At 42.0% G+C, this 24,642-nt stretch overlaps 1 protein-coding gene across 9 annotated transcripts in view; it reads left to right on the top strand.

Moving 5' to 3' along the window:
* The window catches only part of DYM (dymeclin), a 173,064-nt gene that overhangs the window by 139,830 nt on the left and 8,592 nt on the right, over positions 1 to 24,642 (top strand). The window contains exon 17 of one of the 9 annotated variants that reach the window (XM_083702693.1): positions 466 to 2,862. The exons of the other annotated variants lie outside the window; for them this stretch is intronic. Coding sequence (XP_083558819.1) covers positions 466 to 542 — 77 coding nt within the window. The 3' untranslated portion in view covers positions 543 to 2,862. Of the gene's footprint in view, positions 1 to 465; positions 2,863 to 24,642 lie in introns of those variants that run through there. 9 annotated transcript variants of the gene reach the window in all.

The raw sequence follows: 24,642 nt of genomic DNA on the forward strand, positions 1-24,642 counted from the left end.
TTTTACTTCAGAGGTGGATAACTAGATTTAAAATGTAATACTCCCCCACTGTCCATTTTGACAGCACCGAGACTCACCAGTTATTCACCTGCTACCAGGTTATTCAACATTAAAGGAAGTATTAGGAGCATATTTTGGGACGCAGGTGGCGCTGTGGGTTAAGCCACAGAACCTAGGACTTGCCGATCAGAAGGTCAGCGGTTCGAATCCCTGTGACAGGGTGAGGTCTCTTTGCTCAGCCCCTGCTCACCTAGCAGTTCGAAAGCACCTCAAAGTGCAAGTAGATAAATAGGTACCACTCCGGCGGGAAGGTAAACAGTGTTTCTGTGCACTGCTCTGGTTCGCCAGAAGCGGCTTAGTCATGCTGGCCACTTGACTCGGAAGCTATACGCCGGCTCCCTCAGCCAATAAAGCAAGATGAGCGCCGCAACCCCAGAGTTGGTCACGACTGGACCTAATGGTCAGGGGTCCCTTTACCTTTAGGAGCATATTTTAGGGTATACTCCCAGATTCTTCCTTTGTCGCCTTGCAGCTGGGCTTGAATTCGAGTAATGCCAAGAAGTGAAGACTCGAGTGCACACTCTAAATGCACTTCTAACTCCAACTGTAATTGGGTTGTGTCTTAAATTTGTCACCAAATTTAAGTGTTGTATCCCATGATAGTCATACTCAGCACAGAGCCTTTGTTGTTCAACTGAGCTTTACTCAGAGCAGACCCACTGCAATGCATTTATCTAACATAGCCATGCTTATTATTTTTCCTGGGTCTGCTCTTGAGTAAAACCTCATTGAATACCACTTGAGCTTAATGGACATGACTGACTTAGCTCCATCAGTTTCAGTGTGTCTGTTCTGCACAAAACTTGGTTTGGTACAACTCAGGAAATGGTTTCTAAATTCAGAAGGCACCAAACTGTACCTTTCTTCATATATAATATGGCCTTGCACCTGATATCAGATTATGTGCAGGTGGATGTGGCTTAGTGACAACTACACATGGGACAAATGGAAAGGCCTGCTAGGTCTCATTAGACCTGTGGGCCTGAGGTTCCCCAATGCTGTTTTACTTCCTGTCACCCCTGAAAAGAACAAGTTTTTTTCCTTCTCAAATTTGAATAAAAAGTCCTTCAGAAACTATGTGGGTCATTTTACAGAATGAAAATAACGAAACAAAAACCTCAGATCTAAAGGCAGAACTGTGTTAGAAACCCAGTTATAAGAACAGAAGGCCTCCTAGAATGTTAACTCGATTTTCCACTTGATATTTTTGGAGATGGATCCATCATTATATCCCAACATGAATCTAGAATTGTGCTCACTGGCCTATTCCTAAAAAGTTAGATAGAGAGCTGATCCCCAATATCTCTACGTGTATGTTCTGCCAGGTCTCACCAAGGACCACAAAACATTGCATCAAAATGAACAGAATCCTTCAACAATTGGCAGTTCAGAAAAACAGACTATCCTCCCACACGGAAACACACTGTGAATTAAGATAACAAGGATTTGCTGCTGTTTGGATAATTGAGAAGAGAGCATTTATACTGCAGATGTAACTAAATGCATTTGTCAGATGTTTGTTTGTTTTCCCAATGAGCACATGTGATATGTGTTTGTCATACACTTTGTGGAGTAGGCAGGCCCCAGGCTACATAAAGGAAGATTAGATGCCAGGCTAGTAGGCTTAGTGCTAGGCTAGTAGGTGAACTCTTGGTTTGGATCCAGTCAAACCGTCGTGGCGTTCTGTCGAAGGAATCTGGCGTCAAAGTGAACCCTGCGTAGAGACGCATCATGGCACACATTGGGGAGGAAGAGGGCGGACGTGTTTGACAGTCAAGTGTCTGAGAATTGGAAACTCCCTTAGCATCTTCACCTGACTGCTGCTCAAGATAAGTGTGATTATAATTAGCTGTTGCTTTAAAGTGTCTGCTCCTGGCCATGCGCTATGCAGGGTAGGGAAAGTCCAAACTGGGTAATTAGCCTTCTTAGAAGATTCCAGCAGAAGCTGGGAGATAAAGTAGCAGGTGTTGAAATAACCAGGTCTTGGATTCCTCCCTCACCCTGTGGAAGGAGATAAATGAAGCTAATGCGCCTGGGTCTTGAGGTGGAAGCCGCAGCATTCAGAGATAGAGCTGTCTCCTTTGCAGACAGGCAGCCCACATTACAGGCTCCTTGTTTTATTGCAGAAGATTATTATTAAGAGTAATTTAAAGATCAGAGTGATAACTGAAAATTGACTTCAGTGTCTACCCCACCCCCAGCCCCAAGTTCACAGTCTTTTTCCCCCTCTCCCTCCCTTTGGGTGAAATTATCTGTAGTTTGAGGATTAAGAGCCTGAGAGGAGTGAGACTCTGTCTGGAGTCTGGAAGTTATCTCAGGGTTTTCAGGGAAGGTAGCCAGAAGATAGCTGCACTTTTTTTTTTAAGTGGGAAAACCTGTTCTGAATGCCAGACGTTATTAACTGGAAGCTGACATTTGAGTTCATAGAATGAGCAACATTTAAGAGATCACATTTAAATGCTTTTGAAGGAAACTTCCCGCTGGTAAGCCATTTGAAGAGAAAACATTTATTTTACAAATGGTTTTCCTCTGTTGAATTTCCCAGTTTTATTTCGCAGTGTGTTGCCTAGTTTTTTACTCCTTCCTTTTCTCTTTCATGTCTCTAACATGCTTGCCAGTATGTTCTTACGTTGCCCCTTGCCAGCATGGCATGAAGTATGTAGTATTTATTGAAATTTGTTCTGCTTAACAGAGCACTAAAGCCTGCTCTTTAAAAATAGGGCCAAAAGCCAGGGCTGGGGGAGGAATGGTGCTTTTCTAGCCCATTCCTTTGCAGATTCCTTTTGTCTCCAGCAATCCAAAATGCTGATCTCTGTGTTTGTGTGTCTGTTTCTGTGTGTGTGTGTGTACATATGCACAGCCTGGTTTCCCTGCTTGATGGCTTCAAAGTGTACCTGTATTTTATAAGAAACCATTTCTTTGATGTGCTAAAGAGATGAATAGCAAATGGGAGTAGCATTATAGTGACAACTAACAAATTCGTGATCCCAAGATACAGGAATCGTGCCAGCTCCAAGAGAGAATTTTCTGAGAAAGCAACCGTCAAATTGATGCCATCAGGAAAATTAGTTCATTGGGACACAGATATTTTATTAGGAGCTACGGCTTCTCAGTGGGTGATGCTTGCCTCTCTCAAGCTGCTTTGGGGTTGTTGTTTTCTTAAAATCAAGCAGTATGTAAATAAATAAATAAAGTAAATAAAATGGACAGGTGACAAGAGAAGCAAGGCACCAATTGCATCATAAATTGATTTTTTTTATTGTTATTTACGGTTTATACCGTATTTTATGCTTTTTTTGTAGCCTCAATTAAGTGTTTTAAATTTGTTGTTAGCCGCCCTGAGCCCAGTTCCCTGAACCGGGAAGGGCGGGGTATAAATAAATTATTATTATTATTATTATTATTATTATTATTATTATTATTATTATTATTATTGGAGTCCTGTGCACATAAACCAAAAATGGTCCAACAGAGCATAGAAAAGCACTGGATTGGACACCTCAGCTGGAACTGCAACAAAAGTGGCATCCAAGGCACTATTTGGTGGGCATTTGCCCCTAAAATCTAACTCTGAATCTTTACCTCTGGAATTCTTCAAACAAACATTCTGAGAGGAAGATTCCTTAAGAGCCATTGCTGTTGAGAATGAATCTGAATTCCTATTGAGAAGTTCACCTTTACCACCCTGGAAATTGTTCTGTCCACCACAAAGCAATTATCAGCACCGTAACCTTCGTGCTTAAATCTCATGTAGCCAAGCTGAGATCAGCCACTTCCTCAGCAGCCAGTACAGAAGCCAGGCAGGGGTTCTGCTTTGCCTACCCAGTGGCCAATGGTTTGCCATCCCAGTCCCCTTCCATGCTGCTGCTGAAGAAGTGAAGGGACTTGAGCTAGTGAAGCAAGACCTGGATACTCCACTGAGCCAGCCCCACCAGCTGTCTTTCCAAGCTGCAAGGCAAGAATCATAGAATCATAGAGTTGGAAGAGGCCACAAGGGCCATCGAGTCCAACCCCCTGCCAAGCAGGAAACACCATCAGAGCACTCCTGACATATGGTTGTCAAGCCTCTGCTTAAAGACCTCCAAAGAAGGAGACTCCACCACACTCCTTGGCAGCAAATTCCACTGTCGAACAGCTCTTACTGTCAGGAAGTTCTTCCTAATGTTTAGGTGGAATCTTCTTTCTTGTAGTTTGGAACCATTGCTCCGTGTCCGCTTCTCTGGAGCAGCAGAAAACAACCTTTCTCCCTCCTCTATGTGACATCCTTTTATATATTTGAACATGGCTATCATATCACCCCTTAACCTCCTCTTCTCCAGGCTAAACATGCCCAGCTCCCTTAGCCGTTCCTCATAAGGCATCATTTCCAGGCCTTTGACCATTTTGGTTGCCCTCCTCTGGACACGTTCCAGTTTGTCAGTGTCCTTCTTGAACTGTGGTGCCCAGAACTGGACACAGTACTCCAGGTGAGGTCTGACCAGAGCAGAATACAGTGGCATTATTACTTCCCTTGATCTAGATGCTATACTCCTATTGATGCAGCCCAGAATTGCATTGGCTTTTTTAGCTGCCACATCACACTGTTGGTTCATGTCAAGTTTGTGGTCAACCAAGACTCCTAGATCCTTTTCACATGTACTGCTCTCAAGCCAGGTGTCACCCATCTTGTATTTGTGCCTCTCATTTTTTTTTTGCCCAAGTGCAATACTTTACATTTCTCCCTGTTAAAATTCATCTTGATTTGTTTTGGCCCAGTTCTCTAATCTGTCAAGGTCGTTTTGAAGTGTGATCCTGTCCTCTGGGGTGTTAGCCACCCCTCCCAGTTTGGTGTCATCTGCAAATTTGATCAGGATGCCCTTGAGTCCATCATCCAAGTCGTTGATAAAGATGTTGAATAAGACCGGGCCCAAGATAGAACTCTGTGGCACCCCACTAGTCACTCTTCTCCAGGATGAAGAGGAACCATTGATGAGCACCCTTTGGGTTCGGTCCCTTTCTCACAATGCAGTATGGAGAAAAACTTGTGAGAAGGGTGGGAGGAATGGAGACACACCAATGTGTGCATACTTTGGCCCCATCCATTCAGGACTTTGGCCTCACCACTGTCCTCCATGCACTTTTCCCTCAGAAGAACAATGGCTCCCCAGTCCTGGAGTAGACAATATGGCAGTAGATGGACTGGGGGCCTCACCCTGTACAAAGTAGCTTCATATGTTGATATGAAGTTGTTGGTTAAGAGAACAAATAATTAAACATTATTTCCATTCAGCAGTCCACAATGCTGGAATCTGAACATATTTTTTTAAGTCTACATTGACTAGGTGTTATAGAATGTTCATAGACTAAAATAATAGCTTTTTTCTGATTTCTTGAAATTTTTAAATGCCACCAACACACCCAGTAAAATACCTTCTCCAGTAAACCTCTGAAATGAATTATTTAATTGTTTCTCATTCCAAGGATTAGTTTATTTTGTTCTTATGAAGATAAGTCCTTTTTCCACATAAGGTCTTGGTTACGTTAAAATACAATATTGGTCAAAGGATTTCTTGATGTTACAGCAGTGGTGTTTATCATGGCATCCACAACCTCTGTGTGACTCTCCCAAAGAGAGCTCATTCATGTTGTAACTGCAACCTTAGTTATATATTACTCTCAAAATTTGAAAAGGAGGACATGCACTCCACCTCACCCCAGGTATCGTCTGAGTCTGAAAATCAACATATATTAATGTAGACTTCAGGGAAGGGGTAGAATCCGTAGAAGGGCTGTAGGAAATTCATTTTCTAAACATGAGAACTCAAGCACCTGAGGTTTGCTTTTATACTGTAGCTGTCAGTTAGTTCTAGAGTTTAAAACAGCATTTCTACCTCCATTTGGTTGAAGGCCCCACTGTGGGATTTGTCTTATGGTAAGGTGATGTCGGGGGGGACGGGACATCTCGGTAGGAGAAGAATTAAGACAACTTACTAGCATTGCTGACCTATGCAAGAAAGAAGGAGCAATTTTATTCTGCATGCCATTTTGGCATTAAAGCTATAAAATGCCCTAATGCTTTTCTGGCTCTCCCACTGAAAAGGAGTGCAAACATCACTTCACAATTGCAACACAGGAAAATGTGCATTAGCAAGACGCACTTGAATTTCTGCCACTGAAACTCCTTGAGATAATATCAGGTTTTTACTGTAAGCATGCCACAGAGTTCTCCAATGGAATACAATTATCTGGCTTTCCAACTTGCAAGGCAAGGAACCCCCTCCATAAAACATTTTCTTTGTAGACCAAGAGTAAATAGATCTTCAACCCTGTTCCTGTACAGTGTCCAAGAATGTGAGGCGTCACTGCTTAGCATTTCAAAGAACTGCAGCTCTTAAAGGTTATGAGCTACCACTAATTGTTTTCAGGGTGTACAGGAGTTTGATCTTGAAGCAAGACCATCCTTCTTAAAAGGAAAGACTTAAATAGTTGGATCTGTTTTACCTTAGGAGAGAGAGAAAAGACGGTTGCGAAGTAGTTATGAGAGAGGTAACCATGTCAGTTCTTTGAAGCCAAAGCACCTTAAAGATGAGGTTTTGGCATTAGTTTTGTCACATCTAATGAAAAGTATTTGGCTTACAAGAGCTTAATCTGCAATATATGTGTGTATAAAGTGCCATGGGGTTCTTTGTTGTTTTTGTAGGTTAGCATGCAGAAAAAAATATGGAAGGGAAATGGGGAAATCCATTAAAAGAAACTGATAAGCAGCCGTTTAAGATAAATAAGGACTTCTTCGCATAATGTGCCATCAACATAGTACGCAATTAATTGTGGTGGCAGGTAGCAGCAATGCATTTTAAAAGAGTTGTGGTTGAATACAAGGTGGGTAGGTCTGTGTCTGCTAGCCATGATAGCTAAAAGGGGAACATGCATGTTCAGAGATCGCATACCTCGACTACCAAATTCCAGGCTTTTACAACAAGTGATTGATAACACTGTCATAACCTGCTTATAAAATTTCTAGGACATCTGTCTTGGCTACTTGCTGTTGACCAAATGCTGTAGATCTGGAACTGCCATGGCAATTCTCATATATCAGTTTAACACTATGGACTAAGTACCGTATTTTTCGCTCTATAGGACGCACTTTTTCCCCTCCAAAAATTGAGGGGAAATGTGTGTGCGTCCTATGGAGCGAATGCAGGCTCCTTGGCTTCAGCGATAGCAATGCTAAGCCTCCGAAGTGCAGGGGGAGCACTCCCTCTGCACTCCAGAGGCTTCCCGTTGCTTTCGCTGAAGCCTGGAGAGCGAGAGCTGTCGGTGCGCACTGACCCCTCTCACTCTCCAGGCATCAGGGATAGCTGCCTGAAGGTCTTCGGAGCACAGCACAAGTTCCCGCTGCATTCCGGAGGCTTCAGGTTCCTTTCGCTGAAGCCAGGAGAGTCTTGCTCTCCCGGCTTCAGCAAAACGAACCTGAAGCCTGAGGAGCGCAGCGGGAACTTGCGCTTCGCTCGGAAGGCTTCAGGGATAGCCGCACGCAGCCCCTCTGGCAGGGAGAGGCTGCACGCGACTATGGCCTTTTTAGCCCCGCACAGCCTCTAAAGAGGAAGCCAAAACAGTGAGCGGGATCCATCCCACTCGCTGCCTTGGCTTGTGCCATAGCTGCACGCAACCCCTCCGGCAGGGAGAGGTTGCGCGCAGCCTGTACGCTGCTCTTTGGGGCTGGGGGGGAAATAAGATTTTTTTTCTTGATTTCCCCCTCTAAAAACTAGGTACGCCCTATGGTCCGGTGCACCCTATGGAGCGAAAAATACGGTACATCAGAAATGAGCCATGAATTTGCATGTAAACTGACACACCAGTTAAACCAAGTGGTGGAAGCCAGCAGTATTCTTCTGTTGATCTTACTCCTAAATAATTACACCCCAATTATATTTGTTACATGGCTGGTAGAATAACCAAAGATGCTAGAAAAAAATGTGTTCTATATGAATCGTGCACACAGTTTTATTGGATGTGCCTTTTTATAAGTAGAACAGTTTATACTTGTAAATTTGGGAATTTTTCTAACTTGAGGGTTCAGCTAATTAACTGCAGATTCAGCTAGTAATCTAGCCTACGAAGCCCAAATGTACTTGTGTTATGAAGGGCCTGAATTTTATAGGAAGTTATTTGTTTTTACTTTATATCTTCTCCTTTTCAGGGGTCATCAGGCTCATACACATACATACAGAAACTGATATATCAATTATTGTTTTTGAAGGTGAGGTTTTGTTGTTTGAGAATCTTTGTGGATTTTGCAATTAAAATAGCAACCTATCAAGCAATCCAGTTATCTGTTGCTTCAAAATCAATAACTTTGGACATCTTTTCTCTAGCAAAACATATATCCAAATGTACCATCTCAGAACCTGCTCCCAAAATACAGGGCTTATATTTTAAAATGAATAATGAGCAATAAAGCCAACTAAGAGTGTTGTTTTATACAGTCACGCATTTCCAGTGCATTCACTTAGAACAACACTATAGGAAGTGCTACATCCTTTTTGTACTCTTAAAAAGCTACCACACGTGTGTGAAGTGCTATTGCATTGTCCTTCAGTAAGAGCTCTAAATGGAGTCTGGCAGTTGCAGTGTTTTGCATGGTACTCTTTGGCTCAGCAGTGATAAGCAATAGACAGTCTGGCTCCTTCAAGGAGTCCTTCAGCAACGTCTGAGCCCTCAGCAGTTCCAAAACTCTCTGGCTGACTTTCCCCAGTGGACCATTTATTTATCAGGAAATGAAATTGGTTACAGGATTCCTCATATTGCCAAACCTCACTGACGAAATCTGGTTTATTGCTAGCTTCAGAAACTGCAAGAGTACATTAGCTGGCTTAGTCTTGCTCTAAGTTTCTTTCTGACATCGTCTGAAAAGAAAACCTGTTCTGTTTAGATTGTAAGGATTTAGGACATTTGTTTCAGTGGCGTAGCGTGGGTTGTCAGCACCTGGGGCAAGGCAAGTAATTTGCGCCCCCTAACCCGTGGATTTGCGCCCCCTAACCCTAACCCCCAGATGTTGCACCCGGTGCGGCCAGCCCCCCCTGCACCCCCCACGCTACGCCACTGATTTGTTTGAATATCTATATTCTCATGATATAAACCAATTGATAATTCCATGTCCCCAACAGTTCCATCCCTGAAACTGGGAATCCTTTCTTTCTTACATATTTCTTCTTCAAAGCTGAAAATCTTTCACCTGCTAATACAGTCTGTTTAACAGTCTAAACAAAATTTTGTCGCTGTAGATCAGATTATGCACACAAAAGAAGAGGGTTATTGGGGGCCAGGGGGAGGATGACTGCACACTATTTTAAAGCAGGTAATCTTGTTTATATGTTTGTGGGGTGAGGCGAGACAATTTGTTGTAGATGTGTGATTGATTTAATAATTTTTACCTCAGCCAAAGAAGCTTTAAGTGGCTTACAAAAATCAGTGGTAGGACAATCCCTGCCCTCAGCTTTACATTTTAAAAGTCATGACACACAGAGACAAAAGGATGTGGAGGGGGGAATAAAAGACAACAAGCTCACACACAGGTTCTTACAGTTACAGATCTTGTGACCAGGTGAGAGGGGAATCATTCAGGTAGCCTGCTGGAATGTCTGCTACCTGGTCTCTCAAAGGGGCATTTGTCTCTCTAACAGGGACACAGGTTGTTGGGAGATGTACATTGAGTAACCATTGTCATTTTCATCATTTGGAGGGGGGGGGGGAGAGATCCGTGGTTGCTTTTTAGCCTACAGATATTCTCAGTTACGCTGAATCTGATAATGCTGTTTTACAAGGGATCCAGTAAAAGGGTCTGGATGCCCCTGATTCTGCAGCACTGCTAACCTAAAGCAGGCGTAGACCTGGTCATGACCACTAGGATATCCATGTAAAAACGGATATAATTAATTATGAAATGCATTGAAAGAAAGATTTACAAACTTGATTCTCGAATTTTCTAAAAATCACAGCTTTTATAAAAATGCTATTAGCTGAGGTGATGGTGATTATTATTTATTCCATTTGCATACTGCCATTCACCCATAGATCTCAAGGAGGTTCACAACATAAAATTACAGTTAAAAAAATACGTAAGGAGAAAAAGTAAAGAAATTTAAACGGGCATCGGGTATCAGACAGCCAAGGTCTAGGTGAAGAGTATAAAGAGTATAAACCCATGTGTAATGAATTCTATGCATTAATATCCAATTCCATACACAATATTTTCTATTTGGGAACTGTTTCGTAGTACTAAATACATAAAGAGAGTGTTATTCTTCAGGAGCACACACATGTATAAATTTGTACCAGGCTGATTTTATGCAGATCTGCACCGTTTATAATGTGGCATTATTTGCTCATGAGAGATATATTTCCAAATACAAAATGCCTGGATTAAAAGATGTGCATCTTTTCTTGTCTTAAAGCACAGCATGGACATGAGACTGTTGGAATAGGTGCTGTATGACCTGCATATATACCTAAGGTCTTTGAAGCATGCACTTACAAATGTGCAGTTTAGACCTCTAATTGTCTGAGGAACCTCAATGCATAGAGTACTTGTCCACTTAAGAACATTTGCCACAAGATGGTGGCAGCAAGGGCAACTTTGAGGGCAGGCCTAATGGGTGGGTCCATTGCCATGTGATGTGGATCTTTTTCATGTGAGTAACACCTGGAGAGGGCTGCAGTTTTGTCTTTATTTGACTTCTCCCTGTGTCCTAATTTATTGCATTAACTTCTCCATTATTAATAAATCCCAAACATTTTAACCCAGTCTCCCCATATTTTTATTTTTATTTTTTGGTCAATTTTGTGTGTTTTGCCAACTACTTACAGGAACAACTTCTAGCTTCTTCCTTAATGTAACTAATAATAGTATTAGGGGTTCAAAAATTAGCTTGTATCTTATCATTTTCATAATGCCAGCTCACATGAATTCCCCAAATTTTGCAAAAAAAACCCCCACCCTTAATTAGTTTTCATCTGGTATGTGACATGATCCAAAAATCAATATACTTTACAGCCATGTTGTAGTTGTTTTCTCTTGTTTATTAGGGATGACTCAGTGGATAGTTTAAGAATCTCATCCTCTGTCTGTATACTTCAGCCCATCTTCCTAACATTTGCTTCTGCAATCAGCTACCCTGTGACCTGCTGGGGATGTTTGGCTGTCTAGTTTGCAGTTTCTGAGATTTACAGAGTCTCACAAGACCAGCCCTTGCCTGGTGCCAACTAGTGGCCTTGCTCATTGTCTAGACCCTACAAGGATGAAGCCATTTAAAATAAAGGCTAAATAAGTGATTCGGTCTTCCTGAGTAACAGTTAATCACTGACATTGTCAAGAATTCTATAAAATCATGTTTTCAAAGCCGCCACAGCTGTTAAAAACAAAATTACAAGCCTTGTTAATATAGCTTCTTCCCTTTATTTGAAGGGAAAAAATTAATAGCAGAATTCCAGGAGATGAGAAGCTTTCACTAAAAGCACAAAAAGGTCACACCGCCTTCTTCCAACCCCACCTTTATACCTCAGTTTTGTCAAGCCAAAAGTGGTTTCAGTTTAGCTTGCTTTCTGTTAGAATTGGATTTTATTATTGTAAAATTTCTGTAAATCTTGGGGTTCATTTTGCTTTTAACTGCCCTTATTCACACAACACCCTTGTGAGGCTTCATGTAAATAGCTCAATTTTTAAAGATCATCATTATGTATCTGGCAGCTCTGGCTCAGATACCAAGTCAGCCAGTAAATTCATTGTTTTGTACCCAAATTACCCTATAATTCCTGAATGGGGCCATGTTCTTCTGTTGTTGTTGTTGTTGTTGTTGTTGTTGTTGTTGTTGTTGTTGTTGTTGTTGTGGATCCTCATATTACAATGAATTACTTCTGAACACACTTGAGGGATTTGATGAGCCCAAAGTACCAAGGTTGCCCATGGTTTTTCTGCTGTGGGTGAGTGACTTTTACTCTGCTTTGAGGTGATTAAACCACATAGTCACTCCAAATGCAGAAATACAATGGAACAGTCCTCCATCAGAAGAGACTGCCTACTGCACTTGTGCATGGGTTTTTGCTCTCAGCCTTCCTTTTTCCAACCAGGAGGCAAGCCCAGAGCAACGACTCCTACAGAAGCATGGCAGGCTCTTCTACGCACTAGAAGTAAAACTTCTCAGGTGTAAGAACAAAACACGCATTCAATTTTAATTTGGATTCATCCATGTATGTTTAGCTTAATAGCACTATGGTATCTGCTCTCACTTAACGTCTTGCACCAGGTTCTAGATGCCACTCAAAATTAAGTCCCGCATCCTTGCCCCTCTGGTTGGTTCCAAGATCAGCTGCCCTAGGACACAGTCATTCAGGGTGTCTAGAATTTTTCACCCATTCGTTATGACTGGAACTTACATATAGCCAGTCTATATGATAATAGTTGAAGTCACCATTACAGTACTACATTTCCTCTTTTAGATTCTTACTTGAATTCATCCTTCTCAAGATCTCTCTGAGAATTTTGATTAGAGGGATGATAGCACACCCCCAATATCACCACTTCCAGCCATTCTACAGAGTATTAAATAATTCTACATTGTCTTGCATTGATTGGTTGAGCAATTTTTTAGGAGGGGGGTATTTTAAGTGCCAGTAAAACCCTTCTTTCGATCTTGCATAATGACAAGCGGGTCGTTATCTGACTTTTTCGGAACACAGGGAAACATGCAACAATTTTGAGCAAATGGATTTAGGTTCTACACATTATAAAAATTAGTTGAGCCTATTGCAATTTAGAAAAACTTGGTTCTCCAGCCCTGGGTTTTATTAAGCAAGTACTTTTGATCATGCAGCGATTCAAGGGAAATTATGGCGAAAAGCAATAACAATGTCACTGTAAATTACAGTGGAATGAAAGGTAAATGCACGAAATGAGGAATGGTTTTAGGGTATTGAATTTTGTTCAGGCTTGGAACATGGTGTCTCAATTTCAAAATTATTAAAGGTAGCTGCTTGCCGTGTTATGTTTTGTGTAGATAATAACTTGGGTCTGTAGGTTTCACAAAAGTATTCCCGCTCAATACAGCCACCTGATCATTCAAACCATGTCTCTTTTCAAAGGTAATTTAGGTATTTCCCCCCTTTAATAACATGAGAATCAGAAAGTACTGTTGGCTTGGTAACAGATTGGAACTATTCCAAAGTGGCCAGACTTGATGGAGGTAGAACTTCCACCCTCAAGCACACCAGGGCAAAGGAAGTAGAAGCACATGAACTTTTCTTTTGAGGGCTTTTAAGTGATAGACTTGGGACACGGGTGGCGCTGTGGGTTAAACCACAGAGCCTAGGACTTGCCAATCAGTTCGAATCCCCGTGATGGGGTGAGCTCCCATTGCTCGGTCCCTGCTCCTGCCAACCTAGCAGTTCGAAAGCACGTCAAGTGCAAGTAGATAAATAGGTACCGCTCTGGCTGGAAGGTAAACGGCGTTTCTGTGCACGTCTCTGGTTCACCAGAAGTGGCTTAGTCATGCTGGCCACATGACCCAGAAGCTGTACGCTGGCTCCCTCGGCCAATAAAGTGAGATGAGTGCCGCAACCCCAGGGTCGGTCACGACTGGACCTAATAGTCAGGGGTCCCTTTACCTTTAAGTGATAGACTTATGTCTTTAAGGAAGGGAAACATCCTCAGCCATCAAAGGACTGAGGTTTCCTCCTAAATCCTTGCAAAGCTGCATAGGTGATATGGCCCATAGGTCTTGTCATATATCACAATAGCCCCTCCCTTTGCATTTTTTAAAGAAGGCAGAATCCAGTGGGAAATTTTCTTTCTTAAGCAACGCAATCAGGGATGGGAGTTAATGGCACAAAGGTTTAGATCTGGAGAGCCACAGACTTTAGTTTGCTTCAGCACCAGCCATTAGTTGTGCCATGGCCGTACCTCCGGACGTAGACATTTGTTCATGCCAAGGGACTTGGGGAGAACTGTGGAGTGTCTCGTTATGATGGCCTATGAAACAGGCAGAAAGAATGCAGTTGTCTCCTATTTCTGCTGCCTGCCCCAAATCTCAGTGCAACCTTCCCTCAGGCACTTTTCATGGGGATCTTGAGTGTGTAATGCCAAGTGTTCTGCCTTGGATTTGTGGAGTCGCAATTAGTAGTTTAATGACTTAAAATGTGCCCCCAAATTAATCAGGCTGCAGTTTTTAGTTATTTTTCAGACAAGCCACTTACAAAAGAAGGCAGGTGCTGACTTTCTCCCTTCTCTCTACCCCTAGAAGGGCGGATTCAGCCTTTTAAGATGGAGGCTGCTGTGACACATGCTGGCATCATCTAAAAACAAATAACGAATGCCTTTTTTTCCCTTTCCTATTTTTATTCATAGGCAGATTTGACTGATTAATCAATTATTCAGTTAAGACTTCTCCAGTCGAGTGACAGTCCTTGTAAAGTTCCTTATGGGGTCAAAGTGAGTGTAATCCTTGTGGGGCAGATTGGGCAAGGCATGTCAAAGCAGGAGGGAATCCGAGGTTATTGGGCCAACAGGTAGACAAGCAGTCTGGTGAACCAGCAAGGCAAGCAAATCACTAAACCAGCAAGATATACAGAGTGTTATGCTGGCAAGGTCTACAGTAGACCTTTCAGTCTTGGATAACAGCAAAGAAGACAGAAATGGAACCTAGTGAAGTGATTTGCTGAATACAGCTTAGTTGAAAGACTGCTCCACATGGTATATTGTAACTAGGTTTTCCCTGCTTCAGAGAATGGATTTGCATTGCCTGAATCTCTCTTCCTCGGACCATGGCATGCAATCCTCATTGTCTAATTATTCAGTTGGTTATACCACCATCTTGAATTGTACAAACAATGACTACCATTAATCATTCAACTTGTTTTTATTATTGCTTGTAAGCCGCTCTGAGCCCGGCCTTAGCTGGGGAGGGCGGGGTATAAATAAAAAAAATATTACTATTATTATTACAACTCTGAATAGCCAGTGGAAAGTGAGCATTATTGGTTGTGATGCCTCTCTGCAGTAGGCTAGCAAACTTGCAACTTGTAACATTTGTTCAGCCACTTGGGATGCATGTCAATGTCCTGAAAGTCATACTCACAGTTTGTAGCTAAGAAAGGAGTGGTATTGCTTGTGATGAATGCTAGAAGCTAATAGCATGCAGCAAAAGTAATCTAATGTTCTCGGCGTTAGCTGAATTCTGGAGACCTAACCTTGATTCTGATTTGAGACTTGCATGGCCTCACTGATGCATACCTGTTCTTCTTTCCCAAACCGCCTGATTTGTAAAAAGTGTGTGTGTGTGTTTGTCTTTTAAATTTCTACACTGCCCTTCATCTGAGGATCACAGGGTGGTATACAATATAAAAACACAAAAATACATACAGTACCATAGTAACTAACAAAAACAATGACACCCCACTCCACACACACACACACACACACACAGGCCTGGGAGAAGAAGTATGTTTTTCTAGGCATCTAAAGATATGTAAGAAAAGCACCAGGCAAGACTTCCTGAGGAGAACATTCCACAAGTGGGGAGACACCACAGAAAAGGCCCATACTTGTGTTGCCACTCTTTGGACCTCTCGCAGTGGAGGCACACAAGAAGGGCCTCAGATGATGATTGCAGGTTGGTTCATACTGCGGTCCTCTGTTGTTTAAGGCTTTATAGGTCAAAACCAGCACTTTGAGTTGGGCCCAGAAACTAATCGGCAGCCAGTGTAGCCAGGCCAGGGTTGGCTTCCATGCTCAAACCATCTTGCCCTGGTGAACAACCCAGCCGCTGAAATCTGCACCAGCTGAAGTTTCCAAACTGTCTTCAAACGGCAAAGAAAATCCCAGTGCATCGTTTTCCAAAAACAACTGACCATGAACTTATCATGATCTTTTCACTGCTTGGAAAGAGAGAGCAAAACATACAGAGAGCTCATCATTACTTCAGTCTTGTTGGCATTCAGTTTCGTTTAGGCTTGCCCACATCGAGTCCCTTTTCATGGCCAGACACTGAGTCATCTCAGAGGCTGCAGGACCTGGGTCATACAGAAACTTAATAGAAAGTTATTTGTCACTGGTCTACTTCATAGCAGCATAATCCAAACATTCCCAGAATCTTTTGTAGCAGCCTCAAATGCACACTGATCAAGGTCTGAAGTACCAAGAAAAAAAGCTGTCCATTTCCTCAGAGCTGATCCCAGGAAGATAAAGGCAAGAATCTGTCTTCCCTTCCCTAGGAAGAAAGCCAGATTGGTGTAGTGCAAGGTTTCCCAAACTTAGGTCTCTGGCTGTTGTTGGACTACAACTCCCATCATCTATAGTTAGCAGGTCCAGCGGTCAGGGATGATGTGAATTGTAGTCCAAAAACAGCTGGAGAGCCAAGTTTGGGAAACCCTAGTGTGGAGAATCAAATATTAATTTAGACACCATAGCAAACTTTTATTTGTTTTAACCATAATTAAGCACTTGCATCATGATTTGAACTTCCATAAATGCAGTAGGGAAATCATGGTTTAAAGTTGCTTGTCGTCTTGTATTTTCCATCTGCTCAGCACACCACTTTGTGTATGTGAGGATAATAACATCACGGAACCCCATGTGTGCTACTCTGAGCTCTTTGGAGTAAGGTCAGGATACAAATGCAATAATAATTGATATTGTTCTTGTGGTGGCACATCTGGTGCCGATTGATTGCGCTTGTGAGTTGGCATGCTCAATTGCTCAGGGAGCTAAGCAGTATTGCAGCCCAGCTTTTGAAAGGGGAGATAACATTGTCAGTTGGGCTCAGACTTAAGACCACACAGGGAGAAATTGAAGACTGGGCATATGTCCTGGCAAGCCAAGGGGCAAGGAGTCCTAGAAGCAGGAAGGGAGCAGACTGCCTACTAAAATTGAGGTGCCTGAAGGAAAGATCGAAGAATGAGGCTTGCAGGAGACGGGAGGTATGGAATTGAGGTGTTGTGATCAAGATATCGGGTAGACAAGAAGAGCCCTGCTGCATCAGACAAAAGGCACATCTTGTCCAGCATCCTGGACAGCAGCAATGGTTCCCATTGGAGCTAAATAAAAGGGAAAGCAAGGATCTGAACTAAACAAATGCATGGTGGAGTCATGAAGTAGAAGAACTGAAGAGCCTCTGATGAGGGCAGAACTTCACACAAATGGCTGTACACAAGTGGTGTGAAGGAAATGAGCAGACAAGGGAGGGTTGGGAACCTGAAGGTTGTAGGGCAGTGAGCCACAGGGACATAGTGCTGCTGGGCCAGAAGTATGGACCCTGATGGGGGAATACTGCATTCACTGTACAGTGGTACCTCGGGTTAAATACGCTTCAGGTTACAGACTCCACTAACCCAGATATAGTACCTCGGGTTAAGAACTTTGCTTCAGGATGAGAACAGAAATCGTGCAGCAGTGGCGCAGAGGTAGCGGGAGGCCCCATTAGCTAAAGCGGTGCTTCAGGTTAAGAACAGTTTCAGCTTAAGAACGGACCTCCAGAACGAATTACGTATGTAACCAGAGGTATCACTACTGTACTGCTCTGACCTGGCAACTCTTAAGGTGCAGATATTGGGCGGGGGGGGGGGGGACGGACCAGTTTGAGGGGACTGAACTTCACATACTGATTTTAAGTACAGTAACTAGCAACATCTTGGGCTGCAAACTCCCAGTAGCCATAGGAATGAGCAGAGGCACTCAAGCCATCTGTGATCCAGCACTCCTGATCAGCTGTGCCAGAAAGCCATAGATAGATATAATGACTCCCTTATCTGGGCTTTCAGTAGGCCGTGATGGGGAGATACAGAGGTAGAACAAGCCACCCGTTAGCAACCTTGTTAGCATCCCATGACTCTCCACACTCTGGCTCTGGAAAGATGCAGTCATCTTTAAGCAAATAACTAAACCCGTTCCACCCAGGGTGTGATGCATGTTCTTACTCCATCACTATTCGCCTGTCTCCACTTTTCTTTCTTCCTTTTTCTGTCTTGGAACAGTTGAACTTTCAGAGACTTTGCTGTTACAATACATCTTCATTTCTCTGAACAGGGATATGAATTTGATTTTTCTCCCGTTTCAGTGTCTGGCCTTCTCCACCCGGATTACAGTTCTCTGAACACTTCTGAGACCTTCAGTTACTTAAGAAGGGAATAATGTCAGGCAGCCACGTACATTTTCCAATACACAAAGATTGTGGAGCCAAAGGTCTGCTGCTTCAATAGGGGTGTTAGTCAGCATGTCCTGAACTAAGACAGATAAGGACCCACTTCCTAGGCTGCCCTGATCAGAAAGTTAACAGCTGGTGACAGTAAGTCTGTCTCTTGTTCTTAAGCGATTGTTATCATTTTGTAATATTTACAGGTCTGGCTTTCTCAGACTAAAACGTACAAAATCAAGAACTTTATTAAGAAACTTATTGCCACTGCTGGACACTTGTTTTGCCAAAGCTACGCCATCCCTATTTCCATAAGCAAAAAAAGAGGGGGGGTTTACACGCCTTCAGGCACTGTACATAAGAGGTCACAGGACAGGGGTTGATGAACGGTTTTAGCTGCATCTGTGTGCAGAAAAAACTTTAAAGCGGGTTCCATGGAGTTCTGGAAAGAGATTTTGAGCTTTTGCTCTGGAGGTGGCTGGGCAGATGGGGGGGGGGGAGAGAGAGGCCCCATTGCCTTCCAGCTCCTGAAACAGACCAGATGTGGTAATGGGCATTGGTGTGCTGGGTGTGACCTTTACCCCCGCTTGCCCACAGCTTGTCCTTTCTGGCTCCTTAGGCCTTTTTGCAATGATATCATTGCTTTGCACCAGTTCTGAGTGAAAGCATGTCTGGAGCCTCTTCTTTAGAAAAGCATGCAGGCTGACTCACGCTGCCATTCCTTCTGCCACTCTCCGCATGAAAAGGATTTTTGTGAAACCAAAAACGCAGAAGTCTATTTTTAAACAAGGAAGGGGTTTTTCACCTTTTAGGAGCCCCGTCTGCTTAATCTCTGCAGTTTAAATGTGGCGAAACTGGAACCATCCCTGGCTACGCCGAAGCCAAGGGCTGGTTCATACTGTACAACTCAGAGAATGGTGGGGACAAATAAGAATGAACGCCGCCACCACCACGTCTTTCCCCATTTCTGCTGTAACATGGGAATTGTCATAAATCTGGTTATTGAGGCAGAGAATACGAAAGGAGATTGCAGTGGGGATGAGGAATGAGTGTGTGCTAATCAGGACCAACTTCCATTTTGCATACCTTGACCTCAGTGTTCGAAACTCCCATCATTCGAGGTGCAAGTTGCAACAGGGAATTTCATTAGTGTGAGCAGTTTCTGAGCTCTGGGCGCAGTACTGATCCTAAGATTTCAGATTAAAACTGGATTCTTGTTATAGAAAAGAGTGCCTAGACATTCCATTGTTGCGCCCATAACCTAGGTTTAAGATTGGCGACTGGTTGTATATCTGTGTTTCTAACACTGCTTGACTTCAATATGCTGTGGATCTTCGATAGCAGTTTATTAAATATCTGTTTACACAATTCCTAGATCCAATCAGGAACTTTCTGCTGTTAAAAATGTTTTAAGGCCTGGATCCCAGTGTAACATGTTGTCATTTTATGTATGCATTATTCAATTTATGTCTGAAGGTTTCAAGTAGATTACAAAGTGGCCTCCTCTGTGTAGTTAGCTGGGGCATGTCTACACTACTAGTTGTAACTGGCTTTAAGCCTATTTAAACACTATGATTTTCAAATAAGGCATCTTAGCATTATTGTTCCAGACAAGGCTAGAGATCTGGGTGAGCATTTTTAGAATCCTCACAAGACTACAAAAATAAAGGTTCTCCCAGAGGAAATCATCTAAACAGTTTACCAATCAATTTAAAAACTGGCTTCAGTAAGGGATACAGACATATCCTTAGTCCCAGTATTATTATGCAGTGAAATTGGTTTCTCTTTTTGATTGCTGTAAATCATTAAGATTGCTATGGTGGGACAAGAATATGTTGGAATGAGATACTTGATTTACTCTGCCTCCAGAGATGAGCTATGTAACAATATTGAAACATTTTGAACCTCTCTAAACACCATGAATCATTTTTTAGCCTAGGCTTAACCCCTTTTAACACTAATATTTTATAATGAACAAATAAGCAGTAGTGAAAAATAGAACCTATGGAATCTTTTTATTTGGATACAAAAACGGTTTCATGACTGATAACTATGAAATTCCCTGTGATGACTTGGTCATTAAAGTGGAAGTTTTTTAACCATTTATTTTTCAGTATATTAGGTGAGACATACTATTATGCAACTTAAAAGTTAAATATTACTACCTATGCGTAGAATCAAAAGTTGATAGTTGGATTATAGGGTCCTCTACTTTTTACCTTACAAGTAAAATTATATTTTTCTTGCTAAATCATGAGCAACTTCCTTTTTCTTTTAAAACAAATGGAAGAGAAATTTTAATTCTAACATAACAGAAAATTAATTAATATGGATATTTAATAATGTCCCAAAAATGGAAAACTATTTTAAAACAGTTGATCAGTAGCATTTAATGCCAGACATGTCTCCAGAACCTAAAATAACTTTATTTGGTAATGTAAATGTTATTGTAAATATTCCTGTTTTTTTATTGAAGTTATTTTAGGTATTGAGTCGAGAGGTTTATATAGTGATGGTCATTGGGTTGAATTCAGATTTCTGAAATAATAATTTTCATACAACATACAATAATCTATAACTGTCCGTATTCAAGTACCATGGATGGAGCTCCATGCATCCCAGGACTATTCCATCCTCCAGTACGAAGGACTGTTTCATATACAGTTCTTGGTGGAACTTCATGTGTGCACAATAGCCAGTGGATTAGGCTGACAAAGGGGTCACCAGCCAAGTTTATAAACAACGAAGTGGAACAATTAACAAAATTGTTAAGAGTTTTACTTAGTAATAGTTCTATGGGAGAAAGTCAGCACATTGTCATAGAACTTTGTTTGCAAGGGAAGGCAAGAGGCAAAAATGCCCATTCTTGGTTTTCATGGGGCTTGTGAAGAGTTAACTGTACTGTCACTTGAGCAAGCAAAATGTGCTGGCTTTTTGGTGCCATTTTGGGCAAAATATTTGTGCTCAAGTTTATAGCATGTGGTATTTCTGGGAAAGTACAGACCTTGGATGAGTATGTGTCAGGGAAGTTTTAGTTGTGACTACAGGGAGTTGGATTAAATGAGCCTTGGGGGTTCCTTCCATTTCTATAATTCTGTGATTCTATGAGCATATGACTGTTGGTCCATCTAGTTTAGTGCTGTCTACTCTGGTAGGGAGGGAGGTTCTCCAGGGTCTCAGGCACAGATCTTTTCCTCTTCTGCTCCCTGTGGTCCTTTAAATTAAGAGACATCAGTGATTGAAACTGGGACTTGGTGCAGGCAGAGAATTTGTTTTCCCATTGCTCTCTTTGGCGCTTCAGGTGCTTAATGTACAGGTTAAGGCACTAATCATCATCTACCTTGTAAAGTTTTTCATATTTAAATGAAATAAGAAGATGTTTTAGCTCTAAAGCTCATGCAGTGCTTTCATGGCATGTCCAAAAATAGCCTCCAGCTGATATGTGTCCTCTTCAAATCCCTCACCAGGAAGCAATTGATGTCCATTTCGTGTCAGTGAGGGTTGTCCCCAGTAGCTCCCTAATAGGCTCATCTCCTTTTGTATGGCAGGGCAAGATGACAATATGCAATGACTGCGTTAATGCAGGTCTGGGGATTATTCTGTTTTTCAGTTTTTAATTCCCCAAACTCAGAAACATACAAAGGGATTTTACTTATCTGTCTGAGCAGTCAATCACTTTGTATGCTTAAATGGGGTCACAAATGCTTTAGCAAGGTCAGGAAGTAGAACCGTTTTATGGTTGTTGTTTTTTAGTGAGTAGTTTATTGCTTGCTTGTTTAGAGGGATCTTGTCATTTTCCTCAATTGTTTCCCAATATGTCTGCCTTGAAACAGTTTCCTCGTCAACCATTTCTGTCACGTAGTGCATAACCCTCCCTTGTCTGTCTAATCCCATTATGAAATCATTTCTCATGCCCACGTAATTCCCTACATAAAAAGACAAAGCACCTATTTATTTCAGGGAGTTGCCCCCATGGACCCAAATGAATATTGTACGGTGTTAACACCTCTTTCTCCATTTCCCAGATTGTGTACACTTTAGTCTCTGTTACATAAGCACGTAATTCTACTTTCCATGCTTTTGTTTAGAAAGGGCTTTTATCCATATTTGTCCCAGAATATGAAGGGCACACAGAGTAGCAAAGGTGATCTCTGTTATTGGACTGCCTTGTATGTCTTCCCAGTCTGCATCCTGCAGAATTTTGTGCATTTTTAAAGTTTGTTTGCTCTTTAGCTGATCTAGTAAATGGAATTGTGTTTTATGTACCTTGTGAGTTGGAGCAGATTTAAGAGTGACTTTTTTTACAGATCATTTTTTTTTGTCCTTCATAGATGAAACAAGCAGCACACTATTCTCTGTTATGATTATTCTCATCTATTTCTTGTTCGAAGAAGAGCTGAATGAAGCGTTTCATTTCAGCATGTGCCAGCCAAACTGAAACACTTTTTACTCCTATCAGTTTCAGTGGGACAAAGGAAAGTAGTGTGATTTAACTCTCCCATTGAAATAAATGGCACTAAAAAGCATGTGTTACCTTTTCTATCAACAGTCTGATCCTGTGACTGGCTAAACAGAAGTAAATCCCCATTGCATGCCATGGGGCCTTCTCCCAAATATCCATTGAATTGCAGCAATTGTGACCTTTCATCTTAAACTACTCTTGACTTTAGTTCTATAAGACCAACCTGGACGTAACAAGCTAAGCCTTGTGTGTTTGTTCACCGGCAGTCTGCCTCCCTTGTTAATGTCTTCTCTGCCATCTTGAAAATGCAGCCCAAAGACATAATTTAGACGGCACACTGTAAAAAATGGGGCAAGTTCATAGCACTAGACTCCTTTCCAATTGTTTCATGTCTGTAACTTGACAAATATAACTAAAGCATGTCCATTGCTATAAATAGCTTCATCACATACTTATCCAATATTAATTCCTAAAATATACAAAAGGGGTTTGGCTGATATTAAATGGGAGTGGAAATTATCTATTGTTTTCTTCCCTCATTTCTCCTTTTTTCCTCTGGTTTGGGGTTAGTTGGCAAAAGTGTCTGTGCCGCTGTTTATGGGTAATTGCCTCTACTTCTCATACTAGCAAAGAAACTGAGTCATACCTTGCAAATTATCATCATACCCTCTACTATAGTTGAAGGTGGCCTTGTATAATTAACTGATTATTATTTTTAACCAGGGATCTGTTTGATGGGGTAAGGTCTTAAATACTGTTCATATTCCAGATGTTTCTGCTGTGGGACTAAAAGAACCAAACCAAGTCAGTTTGGTAAAGGACGTTTTCTTAAAACCAGCTCCCCACTTGATACATAAATGAAATACCCTTTCCCATATGTGTGTGCGTTTTGTAGGAGAGATGTGTGGTGTTAAATTTCTTACAAGATTTGATACTGTTATCCACACAAATAAGCAGCAGATCTGCAATCTGTTTCTTTAGTTGGACTACCTCCATATAGCTTTCATGAGATGGCTTGTCACACTTTGGAGAAGACTTGTTTATTTGCATTCCCAGACTAGTTGTAGTCCTGTGAACTGGGTGCCGAGTTCAAAAGCCAGCCCAGTAACTACCACAATTGGCAAACTCTCATGTGGGGTTTTAGGATATAGTCCTAGGAGTTCTCATGAAGTTGCTGCTGAACATTGAGGGAACTGCATATTACCTAAATAATCTCTTGTCTGGGATTTGTGATCGTGTTCCATTGATCTCAGCTGCTGTGATCCAGCTAATAGGATTTCAGCTTGAGAGTTCTTGATTTTATAGCCCTTTCCACCATAGCATGAGTTTTGCACAGTGGATCAGAGTTTGAACCTGAAAGAGTCTGCATGCAAAGATTAGCTCTGTTACTAAGCTGTGCTTCTTTCCATGCTAGGATATGGTGCCAAAACTACCTACAGCTCAGGCTGGCACACTGAGCACCATTATGAGCCATAAGCAACTTCTAGGGAGCAATGCAAGAGAGTACCGTGTATATGTGAGAAATGGCCACGAGGCTGGCTCTTTAAACTCATTTAGCATTAAAGCTCTAATGAGCTTTATAGTCAAGGCATGCCTGCAGATGAAAGGGGACAGAACTTGCTTTGCCCTGTAAATTTCCACTGGTCTGCTTTGTCTCTCTTGACTGTGAGTTTTTCCACAGTTGATGTCTCTTCTGTAAGTCCAAAAAAAGGCATAAAGATACTATCAGGCAGACTCTGCAGCTGCATACCATGTGGACACTTCAACCGAATCACATCCCCATTTTCAGCTGATGCAGGTCGCGGCGACTTTCTGTCGGCAGCAAAAGGAAAGCAATGCAAACAGTGCCAGTGGAACCTGAAAAGGGGGGTGTGCTTGTGAGGCTCAGGGGGAATCTCCAATTTGCCTAATACTCCAGAAAAGACAATGGCAAGCACCACTGCAGACAGCCCGGGCAAGAGA

Source organism: Podarcis gaigeae, assembly GCF_964106915.1.
Source record: "Podarcis gaigeae genome assembly, chromosome: 11".
NCBI lineage: Eukaryota > Metazoa > Chordata > Lepidosauria > Squamata > Lacertidae > Podarcis > Podarcis gaigeae.